The sequence below is a fragment of the Phocoena phocoena genome, chromosome 1, assembly GCF_963924675.1.
Source record: "Phocoena phocoena chromosome 1, mPhoPho1.1, whole genome shotgun sequence".
NCBI classification, from domain to species: Eukaryota; Metazoa; Chordata; class Mammalia; order Artiodactyla; family Phocoenidae; genus Phocoena; species Phocoena phocoena.
Genome location: NC_089219.1, coordinates 168,856,228 through 168,870,470, shown reverse-complemented (window position 1 = coordinate 168,870,470; position 14,243 = coordinate 168,856,228). Strand labels below are relative to the sequence as shown.

The 14,243-nt window shown below is 41.5% G+C and overlaps 1 protein-coding gene across 1 annotated transcript in view; it reads right to left on the bottom strand.

The window, feature by feature from the left end:
* SLC30A10 (solute carrier family 30 member 10) overlaps positions 1–14,015 on the bottom strand; it is a 34,788-nt gene extending 20,773 nt beyond the window's left edge. The window contains exon 1 of the mRNA XM_065892179.1: positions 13,565–14,015. Within this exon, the coding sequence (XP_065748251.1) occupies positions 13,565–14,015 (451 nt within the window). The remainder of the gene's footprint in view (positions 1–13,564) is intronic.
* Positions 14,016–14,243: the final 228 nt, after the last annotated feature.

Here is a 14,243-nt window from a genome sequence, read left to right as displayed (position 1 = left end):
CTGGGAACTGGGAACCAAAGATATCTTTCAGAGACAGGAAGCAAGATTTCAGATGGCTGATTGGCATCTAGGAATGCACCTCACCACTCCCAGAGGGAACCAGATGCAAGGACCTATTAAAAGTCATCCTCTTAGAACAGACTTAGGGTTGCCAAGGGGTGGAGGGGAGGGATGGACTGGGAGTTGGGGATTAGCAGATGCAAACTATTATATATAGGATGGATAAACAAGGTCCCACTGTATATCATAGGGAACTATATTCAATATCCTGCGATAAACCATAATGGAAAAGAATACGAAAAAGAATGTAAATATATGTATAACTGAATCACTTTGCTGCAGTAGCAACTAACACAATACTGTAAATCAACTATACTGCGATAAAATAAATTTTAAAAAAATTTAAAGAAAGAGTCAATAGTCTTAACAAAAAAGGCCTCTTAAAGCTATGATACCATCTGAAGTAAAAGCAACTGGGGAATACAGCAATTGTCCCACATCTGCCCCATTGTCAGATGCTGGGGATCTGTGTGAATGGGGATGATGCCCACCCACTGTGGAAGTGGATGAAAGTCCAGCCCAAGGGGAGGGGCATGCTGGGAAATGCCATCAAATGGAACTTCACCAAGTTCCTCATTGACAAGAACGGCTGTGTGGTGAAGCGGTACGGTCCCATGGAAGAGCCCCTGGTGATAGAGAAGGACCTGCTGTGCTACCTCTAGCTCCACAAGTGTGCTCCCCCGACCCGAGCCTGCCACCTATGCCCCTCGGAGCACCTATGCCCCTCGGAGCCTTCCACCCGGTGTCCACGATGGTCTGCCTGAAAACCAGCCCATGGTGGGGCAGACCCGAGAACCCGGCATGCACCCCTGCCGGAGGAAGGTTCCTCGGCCCAGCTCACGGCTTGGCAACCCCACCCCCTGCTGCCTTGTGGGAATAAAACACACAATACAAATTGGAAAAAAACCCAAAAAGGCCCTTTCTTTGTTTCTTTAGTTCACAGATCTTCAGGGTGGGGATGGAGGGGAGGAGACTTAAGGAGCTGCACCTGAGGAGCCTCATTTGCCCTGGGCCCTGAATAAGATGACAAGATCCTGGACGTGAAGCTGATGCCCTATGAGATGAGACTGTAGGGGTTTGGGGAGCAGCGAATGATTTTGTATGTGGAAATGACGTGAACTATAGCTGGAGGGCAGACCGTGCAGATCGTTTTTTCCAAAGATGCCCACAACCATATCTCCTATTCCACAGGGAGACCTTGATGCTTCTATCCAGAAGTGTGTCTGAGGGCTTGATTCTCCTTCCATCTTGTCACTTGCTTGTAACCCATACAATCTGAGGTCGGGCCAGAAAAGGCATTGAGGTGTTTACCTTGTTTGATGGAACACTCATGTTTGAAACCTGACCCACCGTGGACGATGTCCTGAAGCCACGCTGTGTGAGGAAACCAAGCCCCACAGCAAGGGCCTGTGTAGGGGTCTAGTCAGCAGTCCTAGATGTTGAGACCTCCCAGCCCAGGAGCCAGACATACGATGATTGCAGCCTCTCACCATCACCTCGCTACCCCCAGCCTTTGAATCTTCCCAGCCGAGGCCTCAGACATCGTGAAGCAGACAAGCTGTTCCCACTATGTCCTTTCCCAATTCTGGCCCAGAGAATCGTCAGTATCATCAGACGATTGTTGTTTTACTGTTTTACGCCACTATTTGTGGTGGTTTGTTACACAGTAACCAGAACAGGGAACCACCATGTGAAGACTGACAGAGCTATACCAAAGCTTCTACACAATTTGGAGCTATCTGAGAGGAGAAGCCAGGAAGATTAGCATAGAATATTTAAGGTGTCATTAGATGTCCTTCAAAGCAAAACAGTTATCGTGGATGTGGCGGTTTGCCTGTGTCCTGTTGGACAGGTCAAAAACAGACAGAGCTAGGACACCAAGGTCAGGGAGAAGGAGGATGAGACGTACTGAAGGGGATCAGGCAAGAACATAAAAGTGTGAGTCCAGGCCTGGCTTAGACTTTTGGTTTATTTCGAAAATGCTTTTCAAGTGAGAAGATCCAACTCAGAGAGGTGGAAGTTGATGAGATCTGTTTGGACAACAGTTAACAGTTGCTTTTGGCAGATCCATAAACACTGAATTCATTTCCCTCACTGTGATGAGAAAAAAATCTATGTTGGAAAAATAAATGTCTGGCCCAGAAAATAAGGACCAAGTAAAAGGAAAAAAGTCCAACAAAAACACTAGCCTCATGTGGGGTAGAGAAGGAAAGAGAACAACTTTAAGAACTTATTAAGCCACGAAACCATGAGCAACTCAACTTAGCCTTCCTGAGAGAAGAGCACAAGAGGAACAAAAGCACTAGAAGCCCCTCCTACGCTTCAGAAGATTCAGCAGGAAGATCCACTCTGCAAGGCCTGAGGCAATCAAAGGCTGTGGGCAGACAATCTCTGGAGGGTCGGAAAGCAGCAGCAGGAACAACAGGATGAGCTTCCAATGTTTCAAAACAGCTTCAGCTCAGAAACCCACGGAGACTGACCCTCAGGCTGAAACAAACATGGGAGTGAGGGAGAGGCTTCCTCAGGAGGCAGGAGTCACAGGCCTAAGCAGCTCTGCAGCTGGAGACAGCAGCAGCAAATCCCTGAGGTACAGGATTAATAAGAGCCCACTCACAGGAGAGTGAGTGTAGACAGAGCGGAAATAGGCACTCAAGATGGAAATGGAATTCAGGAGTTGGCTTACTTGCATTCCTTCCTCCCTCCCTCCTTCCCTCCCTCCCTCCCTCCCACCCTCCCTCCCTCCCTCCCTCCTTTCCTTCCTTCCTTCCTTCCTTCCTTCCTTCCTTCCTTCCTTCCATCTCTCTCTCATACACACAAACACACATACACACACACACACACTGACTAGGAAGGAAAAGTGCCACAAATAAAATCTGGAGCCTAGGATGTCATTGTTGCAAATTTCTAAACTCTGCAAGTAGACAGGGAATATTTTAAATGTCACTCCCTGAAAAAGGATGCAGTGGCTTTACCAGATACAAAAATCTTGGTATCATTATTAACCTCCTGTTGTGAGGTCTGTGCCAGCAGAGCCAAGTCTGCTGGCACATACCAACCCACATCTTAGAGAGGCAGAAATCAAGAAGACTCCATCTGTCATTCACCCTTTCCTCTGACATCCTTGAGCCTCTGCTATGATCCTTGTAAGTAGTAATGAGGGCCTGGCTCATACTAACTGCTGAGTTCTGGGAACATAAACTTACCTCTATTAAATGCTCTAGCTCTGGGATAATATTATGTGGTTCTGTCAAACTTTTTGGACGCTTCAAAAAGTGTGGCAGGAAATTAAGAAAATACTCAGAGGCCAGAAATGAAGTGAAAGCCCAAATCCAGAAAGGTGAGTCGAAGCCGGAATCCGACTTAAGGATATCTGTCCAATAAAGACAAAAGCTCTAGCTTTGGATTTTAATAGCCACGTGATCAGGTATGGCATAAGAGACAAAAGTTAGATCCATGCAAGATGAGATCAGAGATTCCCCTCATAAAGGTAAATCCTTTGGTGAAAGTTTGAATCAAAACAAAGCAAATGATAAAATAAACAAAAACTCACTACCTCAAAGAAGACGGCATGGAAACTTGCATGTTTCAGCCTTGGTTTTGGGTGGAGAGAAAAACATCCCCTATGGGAAGTTGGAACGCTACTGTGGCCTTCATGTGGGAATGAAGTCTAAATTCTCACAATAATAATAATAATAATAGTCCTCAAGCAAAGAATTTTTAAAGTGCTTACAAGTTGGTAATGGCTTCAGGGACCCGATGAAAAGAAATGCAAATCTTCCGTAGAAAAATGTACTTACAATCTATTCCTCTTCCTCAGGGGGTCAACAGACTCCAAGTGGGAAACCTGAATTTCCACTTCCATCTTACAATAACAAAGCAGCGCCCCCCTCGTCCCACCAGCACCATGTCAGAGAAGGCCTGCTCAAACAGAAAATTTAAATAAGATCCACAGTCTCATAATACCCCAAACGTCCAGGATTCGTTTGAAAATCTTTCATCATACCGAAAACCAGGGAAATCTCAACTTAAGTGAGAAAGGTCACCAGTGCTGAGATGACACAGATGTTAGAATTATCTGATGAGGACTTTAAAGTAGCCATTATAAAAATACTTCCACAAGCAATTGCAAACACAATTGAAAGAAACCAAAAAGTAGAAAGTCTCAGCAAAGAAATAGAAGATATAAAGAAAAATCAAATGGAAATTTTAAGACTGAAAAATACAATAACCAAAATTTTAAAATTCAATGAGGAAGTCCCTGGAAGCCCAGTGGTTAGGACTCCATGCTCTCACTGTCGAGGGCCTGGTTTCAATCCCTGGTCAGGAAGCTAAAATCCCACATGCTACACAGCATGACAGAAGAAACCTCCATGAATAGGCTCAACAGTAGGGTGGAGAAGATAGAGAAAAAAAATCAGTGAACTTGAAGACAGAATAACAGAAAGTTCCCTATCTGAGCAACAGAGAGAAAATAGGTGGGAAAATGAACAGGAGCTTCCAGGTCGTTGAACACATCAGGATGCCGGGATGGTGGTGTACTCAGAGAGGGCGTGGGAGCTCCACACCCCTTAAATGTAAATGGTCTAAATATACCAATTAAAAGGCATAAGGTTGGCAGAGAGACTAAAAAAATACACCCAACTACCTTCATACCATGGAATAGTCACCAGTAAAAAGAAACCAACTACTGATACACAGAACAACTGGGATGGATCTTAAGGGCATTATACTGAAAGGAAAAAGCCAATTTCAAAGGTCACATATGTACGATTCCATTTATATAGCATTCCTGATATTAGAAGATTAGAAAGATGGAAAGAGTGGTTTCAAGGGCATAGAGATGGGGAGTGAGGATATGGAATTATGGGTATGATTATAAAAGGTAGCATGGGGGATAACTTTGTGGTGATGTAATCATTCTGCATCTTGATTTTGGGAGTGGCTACACAAATCTACACATGTGGTAAAATGTCATAGAACTATATACACACATTGCACCAATGTCAATTTCTGAATAAGTGCAGGTACATCTAAAGAACTACCTAGGCTACCTAGAATGCAACACAGAACAACAAAAAGTAGAAAATATGAAAAACAGTTTACAAGACATGGAGGACAGAGTAAGAAGATCTAAAATTATCTAATTACTGTTGCAGAAGGAGAAATGGGGCAGAGGCAAAACTAGAAAAGATCATATCTGAAAATCTTCCAGAATTTATAAAAGCTATAAATGCTTAGATTTGCGAAACGTGACAATTCTCAGGGGGGATAAATAAAAAGAAATTCACATTTGGAAATATTGTAGCAAAACTGAAGAACACCAAAGACAAAGAGAAGATCTTTAAAAGGCGGTGAACTTATCCAACCTTGGATGTCCTGAAGGAATGACATCTATTCCAGTGGAAAACAATCCAGATTAAAACTACTGAAGGGATCGTGACTCTCCCAGGCCTGAGAATGAACTCAGAGGAAGTTCCCAAACTGAGGAAGATTTGGTGTTTTGTGATTTTGTTTTGATTTATCTTTGATCTGGACTTTAAGTTAATAATCAGGGACTTTGATTTCTTCAGATAGAAAGTCATAAGGTCAAATATATTTAATTTTGAATTTTAATTTTTCCCTTATAATTTGATATTAACAGGGGATCCATGTTATTTAATGTTACTGACATTGAATTATTAGACTACCTTGATGCTATCATTTCATGTCACTGTGTAATCTCTAATGAGCAATAATGAACATTTTTGGGACCTCAGAGTTCATTTAACTTATATATTTTCTGTTCTAATCCATTTTAGCCGTTGAGGGGATGGGTATCAAAAGTGCTTAACACTGGTCACAAGGAAAATACCCACAGGAAACAGTGGTTATTATAGGGGATGCAGGCCTTGTGAATACTGACAGCAATACTATCATGATAACTGTCTATCTAGCTCTTCAAGGGGAGCCCCCAGTGAAGAACACATAAAGCTGGAGAGTATTGGGAGAAGATCGTTGCTCTGGTCTTGTGTTTCCATAAGGGGACCACCACGTAGGCTCTTACTGACCCCTTCATTCCCTCTCCAAACTCCATGTGAGAAGTCACTCCTGAGGTGGGAAGGTCTTCTCTCATTGGTGGGCTTAGTAAAAGGAATAGAAGTTTGGTTCAGCCCTCCCGTGCTTTACACTTTGAACTACCTGTCCTCGGAGTGTCCATTCTCTCTGCTCCTGGGTCCAACTCTGTGCCCTCCGTTGTTGAGCTTGGCCCCAAAGAAGATGGGTATGTTTACTGCTGAGATAAGTATAATATTAGGAAGCATTCTGGGACTTCCAAGGCCTATCCTCCAATTCAGTTTTTTCAAAAACAGAGCTACAATTTTTATCGCCATCTGACTATCTTTGATCCCTTAGTTCTCAGTTAGCTCTAGACTCATGAGTAGACATTATTTATTAGCCTCATAAAGTCCCAACAATGTCATCAATCAACCCTGGTCAGGAGCTATAGAACTGGTTACCGGCTCCCCTATTTTCTCTCCTGCAAAATCTCATGGTGGTTTCTTCAGGTTAACAATTCGACAGAAAACAGGTGGTCTGTCCAGGCAGTTCCTCCTTCAACCTGACTTCCTGGCTGCTCTCTTATAAGGATCCAACCTCTAGGTCTCATTGGCCTGAGTCAAGGATCATCTTTTTTTTTTTTCCAATGTCTATTGGGCTGATACATTTCTAGTGTTGTCAAGGCAGATAAAGAACAAGACCACAGATACAGTTCATCGAAAATCACTTCCCTCAAAATTCTCTCAAGACACCTTCTCAGATGTAGACAATAAATAGCAGGACACAGATGTTGGAAGACATTCTTCTAAGTAAAAGGAGTCTCTAGATATCATTGCCTCTTATAAAAAATGATGACAAAACTAGTCTATGTCATAATCATCAGAGGATTTATACAAAATGTTTTATATAAATCTCAATGACTACTGTCTCCACAAAAGAGCAAGGAGGAGGCAAAAAATAACAAATATATTCTTTATATCTTGTAAGCATCTGACCAAAGGAAAAAAATAATAAGCTTACTTTTACCCCACTTTCCTGGAAAATTAAGCCTCTCAGTAAGGAAAATAGGAATATCTAACTAGGCAGAACTGCAGGAGAACGTTTAAAAGGCAAACCATCTTATGGCAGAAAAGAGGTGTGGAAATGCAAAGTCTTGGTTCTAACATCAGTTTTGGGTTAACTATAAAACACTTCATGTCTCGGTTTCTTCATTCGTAACTGGTAAATATGTGACTTGGAAACACGAGCTACATCTGCATTGTTTTAATGAGTGATATGTTGACGTGTTAGTACCATTACAACCGTTTAAAATATATAATCTTTAACAGCTGAAAAATACAAGTAACGCCCTTCTACAAAGTGCTATCTTGAGCACTGAAGATGAGGAATGTAACATTTATGAGAGCCCTTAGAAAAATAATGCATCGTGAAGGTATTATTATTTATCAAAAGAAAAGCATGGAGATTCTTTAAAATAGGTGTAATGATACCTGAGATGAGGCTTATAATGATGAAATGTCTTCTGCAGGGTCAGACCCAGTGAAAGAGGGAAGAAGTTCCAGAACCTGTATTTTCCAGTTACAGTCCCTGCTCCAGCTGGTTCACCCCACTAAAGATGCTACTAACCTGTCATCAGGAAGACATGTGTTTTGTGAGGTGTTCCAGGAATGGCGACGGATCTGTATGGACCATACGTATGACTAACAGCAAACCGTTGTGTGTGTTGGCCCGGGATGAGGTCAGCTGCCAGTCCGTGGATGTGAAGTAGGCAAGGACCTGTCCACAGAGGGATCTTACTAACATTTCCTTTTTCCTTGTCCCTTCAGCCCTTGGACACTCACTACCAACCACCACCACCAAGTGTCATGTTGAGCAGTTTATACATGCTATATCCTTTCATCCTCACAACATCCTTAGGAGATAGATAATTCCCCACTTTACAGATCAAGAAACTGAGGTTTAATAAGTTGAAGTAACTTTCTGGAGGTCATTTAGCTAGTGGAATTAGGATCAATTTGTGGTGTATTAATTTGCACTTTTTGACATGCAATTTTGCGATTATTTCCAAATAAGTTTTCACTGTCCATGATTTTTTTTTTCTTTCTTTGGTCAAGCACAGTAGGTTTTATAATTCAACCTTCTAAGTCTTTGTCCTCTACCATTAAGTCGCTGCATGATTGTGGTCCTGACTCTGTTTCTGTTTTCTTATCTGAAAAAGTAGAAATAGCAAGTATTCTTTCTCGCTAATCATTTCACAAAACATATAATGCTCCAAATGTATGTGATATGCTGCTGTGATTATTCTCCCTAGACTTTCACAGCACCTGACAACTCACAGATGTCAAGAAAGACTTGGTTTTCATTAAGATTTAACTCAGGTGTCAGACAGAGTGGCCTCTGCATATTAGAAAAATATGGCTGAGAACAGGGAACTGGTTTCTTTATCTTCCTTTTTTTATTTCGGTTGAATTTATTTCACAAACATGAAACAGGGGCTTCTCTGGTGGCACAGTGGTTAAGAATCTGCCTGCCAGTGCAGGGGACAAAGGTTCGATCCCTGGTTCAGGAAAATCCCACATGCCGCGGAGCAACTAAGCCCGTGCGCCACAACTACTGAGCCTGTGCTCTAGAGCCCGCGAGCCACAACTACTGAAGCCCCTGCGCCTAAAGCCCATGCTCCGCAACCAGAGAAGCCACCGCAGTGAGAAGCCCGTGCACCGCAACAAAGAGTAACCCCCACTCACTGCAACTAGAGAAAGCCTGCACGCAGCAATGAAGACCCAAAGCAGCCAGAAAAAAAAACAAAAATTAATTATTATATTTTTTAAAAAACATGAAACGGCACATATTTTTCAGTCTTCCTTTAATCTTTCTTACTCGTTCCCTATAACTGACCCAGAACCCGGTCCCTGGGCAGCAAGAGAGGTGAGGCGGTACGCAAGCTGGCATGAACGTACAGAAAGCGACATAAGAGCACCTGCTCTGGAATAGATGCTGTGATCTGTGGTGGGTGTGTGTATACTTACCACTGAGTGCCCCTGTGGAACTGAACTGTTCAAAACGCTTGGAAAACAACAGTGAGTGTCAGATATGGACAAACGAGAAAGTAACAGCTTCTGGGAATGAAGCATCATGCTTCCTAAAACTGTTTAATAATTATTGCAAACGCCCAATCATTGCAATCCTGCCTCTGAAGTAGAAAGAGTACTCAGGGAACCAATATCTAGAAAGCCTTCTTCCCCTTTCTGGTTTGAAAAGCCGCCTTCACTTGTGAAGTTTCTGATCTCTGACTTACTCCGCGACTTGCTGCCGGGAGAGAGGCAGCCAATTCCCCCACCACCACCCCCAACCTTGCTCTCCTAAACCCTCGGATCCCTGCCTACTTTGCTTGTCTCTAGATAAAATCTGCTCTAAAAGGAAAACGAGTTACTTTCAGTGTCTACAGGACTGTCCGTGTAAAATATTCCCATTAGCCTATAGCACTGAGTCAACGAGAAGCTTGTGAGAGCAGCTAATCAGAAGCCTGTTAAAAGCCACCCCCCAGCAAAAAAACTTTGCTGATTACTGGGCTGGCACTGCCTCTAGCAGGTTGGCTGGGAAAATGTAATGCCACAAAGGTGGTGAGAGAGAGAGAGAGAGAGAGAGAGAGAAAGACAGGGAGGGAGAGGGAAAGAAAACAGTTTGGAACCCAAACAAAATTAACATAAATAAATACACAGGAAAGGTATTTTGTTAAAAAAAATTTTTTAATACAAACAGATATTTTAGATCTAAATTGTTGTACATGGCGAGCCTATCCAGGACAGAGCTGCACGAAATTACCTTTGGTTTAAAATAAAAGCCAATGTACAGCACAGTATTTGTTCAAATACAAGTCAAGGGCAAAGAGAGTTCTGTCCATTAAATTTTAAAGAAAACTCAAGCCTGAAAAATAATCAAAAAGAAAATGCAAACAGAAGAGATAATGTGAAAGTCAAGGTAAATTTAATAAAGTAAACAAGGTGTAGGAAAAATGCAAACAAAGCAAGTTTTGTCCCTAAATCTAGAGAAAGAGGGTAGTGGATGCCCCGTATTTCCTATGATCTGAATCGACATGTTGTTTTCACCTCTCCTCCTCTTCCCCAAACACATTTATAACTCTCTTCCCCCGAATACACTCACACATATAGCCATCCAAATTTTGGACTTTAAACCTATTTTGTTTGCTTTTTTCTTTTGTGCTTGCAATTTTTACTTTTTTCATTTTGCTTTTTACTTTAGCCAAATCTGCTCCACCATCGCCTTTTCCTGTCGGAGATGGACACCCACTGGCTAGCTACTGATCTAAGGCTTCCAGACTCCCTGTCTCAACTAAATCTTCCAGGCATTCTTTTCTCCCAGGTGATTTTTTAAATTTCTGCCTCCCTCTGTCTGATTCTTCAAAGTATCTCACTCCATGAGTCCTAGAGAGGTTTAAAGTCTTTACAGTACATACAGTCTGTTTTGCTAATATTTAAAATAAATTAGTGGTCTTATTTCCTACTCTTCTGTGATCTCAGACATAAAATATAACTCGTGTCAATTCCTACACCAGACAAAGCAAAACATGTAAAAGACCCATAGAACTGGGAGAGACTAAAGGCTTGCTAAGTAAAACATTCTCTTTGGCCACAGATCCCACCAAAAAAAGTGATGGATTATTTGATTTTGATCACTAAATCAGGAGGTACCACAGTTCTTTAGTTTTTAGGTACTTCAAAATGCTTTGAGCTAAAATTTAGATATATAGAAAATCTTTATCCTAAATTTGGGTTGAATCTTTTGAAATCAAGAATCATTTTTTCTTCATATTTTACACCTCCTGGTTTAAATCAATATGTATGGATTAATCACATTTTTTTCTTACACTAGGAGATAGTTGGGTTAATGTCAATAAGTAAGATGTATCTAAGCCAAGTATTTACTCTTTAAGCTTATTTAGGTGATGGGAAGGATATCAAAATGTATATTTTAGTGAAAGCGATAAATACATAACTCGAGACATAAATGCTAGGAAGCTAATCAGCTATCCTAAAATCACTTGGAGGATTTCTAAATTTCTAATAGAAGAATTTCTAAAATTTCTAAAGATTTCTAAATAGAAATAGAAGATTTCTAAAATTTCTAATAGAAGAATTCAGCAATACAAAAGCTACCAAAATAATAATTTTAACATAAGAACATGGACCTTAAAGCATTAGCGATATGTGTGTGTAGTACCTAAAATAATAATTTAAACATAGAACATAAATCTTAAAGCATTATCTATATGTGTATATAGTACCTATCATTACAATTATTTAAAGTAGAACACTATACAGCATCAAACACTTCAAGAGAAGATAGATAATCTGGAATTAAGACAGTAGAAACCCACGTGGTCAGGGTGAAATATTTGTCTTTAAGACTCTTGTTATCTGAGCATGGACAGAAACATTGGAAAGCACTGCTTCCCAAACAAGGGCTGAACTAAGATCTACCTGATAATAATTCAATTTATAAAAAAAAGAACTATGGCTGTCTACCAGTTTTTGCATTGGTCAAACTCTTTGCCTAAATTGCTTTTGCTATATGCAGGTAAATATCATATGTCTAGAGTAAAGACAAAATTAGAACTAAAATCACAAGTTTAGTAATGGTGACACTACCATTGTCAATACTAACCATGGGTTTGATCAGCTTCCTTGCCGTAAACTTATACTTAGCAGTAAATATTTTTTTCTTGTATCAAATATGTGAATTTTATGATCTGGAACCTCAAGGAGAAATTTTTGCATGATGACTAATGTAAACAAGGCATAAAATCTCAAGTTAACTAATTATTGCCTTTTACAAAAGACGAGGTCCTAACTGATACATTAAATCAAATAAAGATACAGACTCTAGTTTCTTGTCTGTTCCCTTTTATACTTAACACATACTGTAGGGATTCTCATAACATACATTCTACCAATAGGAAAACTTAGACCAAGATAGAATAAAGGACTGCTCCCAGCTGAGAAAGTTTACAATGGCAGGAAAGACAGCAGGAATAAAATAAAAGATGCAAACGAGTTATATGATGCCCTGACTAGTAAGAGAAAACTTTTTAGCATCAAATAAGAAAAATCTTTAAATTTCTTAAAATCCAGATGAGCAATTAGAATTCAGTGATACTGGGTGATCACATAATTCAAAGCCTTGCATTGTGGTTTCTTTAAAAAAACAATAACTAGTCTATACCAAGTGCCTATTAAGTGCTAAACACGTAGATTCCCATTGAGTCCTTACTGATTCCACATTACAGGTGGGTAAACAGCCAGGTGAAGTAATTTGACAGCTGCCCTGTAGGAGAACCATGATTTGGACCTGGTCTGTTCATGCTATACGACTCCTTTAAAAGCACTGGGAATTGCTCTTCCGCAAGAAGCTGTTTTTTTTTTTTTTTTTTTTTGCGGTACACGGGCCTCTCACTGTTGTGGCCTCTCCCGCTGCGGGGCACAGGCTCCGGACGCGCAGGCTCAGCGGCCATGGCTCACGGGCCCTGCCTCTCCGCGCACGTGGGATCTTCCCGGACCGGGCACGAACCCGTGTCCCCTGCATCGGCAGGCGGACTCTCAACCACGGCGCCACCAGGGAAGCCCTCTGCAAGAAGCTTTTAACATATATTTTTTAAATTCCTTTTGTGGCACTGAAGAAACATGGTTCCATCTGATAATTTATCTTTTGGATTTATATTTTTTTGATTTATTTTTCTCTTCCAAGATTTAACTCAATCTTTTGAATGGATGACCCAATCAGTTTTGTACCCACTCTTAAGTCCCTCCTAAAGATTCACATGTAAATAAGCTTTCCTTTTTCTCAAACAGGACAGATGTCTACAATAAATAAATACAAATATTTCCATTCAGAAGAAAGCGCTAAGTTTACTAGATCATCGTCTTTATTTTTTCTCTCCCTTTTACATCACATTCCTTGAATATATTCCTAAGAGTTGATCTGCCTAACCAGTCGTTTGCCCCTTTGCTCCATGTGAGCTGGTTATGTACCCCAATATTTTTTGAACATATTTTTAGGGGACATTGAAATATTATTTTAAAATTCAAACATAGTCGTGTCATGTCTGGGTAAACAAAAATGCGTCACTAATTAAAGCAGACTGCTTTCAATGGCACCTCTACTTTCAAAGTGCTCCCTCTATGGCCACAGTTTAGTGCCTTTCCCCCTGTCTGCCTGTCTGCATATTTTTTCATTCCCTGTGACTAAAAAAAGACCCTCATGTGGCCAGCTGCCACCCAGCTCATAAGGAACTTTGGACTGAAAGCGACTCTTTGGAGAAAGACCTTTAGTAAAGTCCGGGGGACGAGAGGGTGATCAAATGAATGGGGCCTCTCTCCATAGCACCCCCAGGGGCCCCCTAAGATAGCACCTGCCAGGACTCTGACCAAACTACAACATCTGAGGAGCCGTTTACCTGTTTCAGCGTCTCCCTGGGGCCCTGGTGCCACGCAGTAACAGCAGTCCAAGAAGATGACATAGTTAAGAACATTGAAGAGCAGCCCTACGACTCCAGCACTGAGAATCAGCAGGGGAGCCTCTGTCTTCTGGGGATCAATATACCTTTTGACAGCTTCAACCAGGATGTTGAACATCAGGGCCACAGCAAAAATGGAGTTGCCAAATGCTCCCACAACATCTGCCCGAAGAAAGCCAAACGTGCTGTTCCGGTGCTGTTTTATACTGCTGGCCCTTATGCCAAAAAGACCAATGATCATGGAGACCAAGTGGGAAAGGACGGCAAAAGAATCGGAGGCCAATGAGAGGGAGTTGCCTATGTGGGAGGTCACCAGCTCCATCACGAAAAGGAGGGTGCTCACAACGCACATGAGGATTAAACGGAAGCTTCTCCCCGAGTATCGCCCCATGGCGCTCTGCTCTCCACTGTCCCTCTCCCTTTCCTGGGAAGGCTGAGCTCTTAGGGGAGCAGCTACAGATGTAGTGATTCCAGTTCCTGGATAACTCTCCCCTTCAGCCTTTCAGTGCCTGTCATATTTGAAAATCATCTTTTACGAGCTGCTATAAAGCCATAAAACAGTTTAAAGGGCAATTAAGCAAGAGATGTCACGTGAGCGGGGACTTACTGAAACGATGAC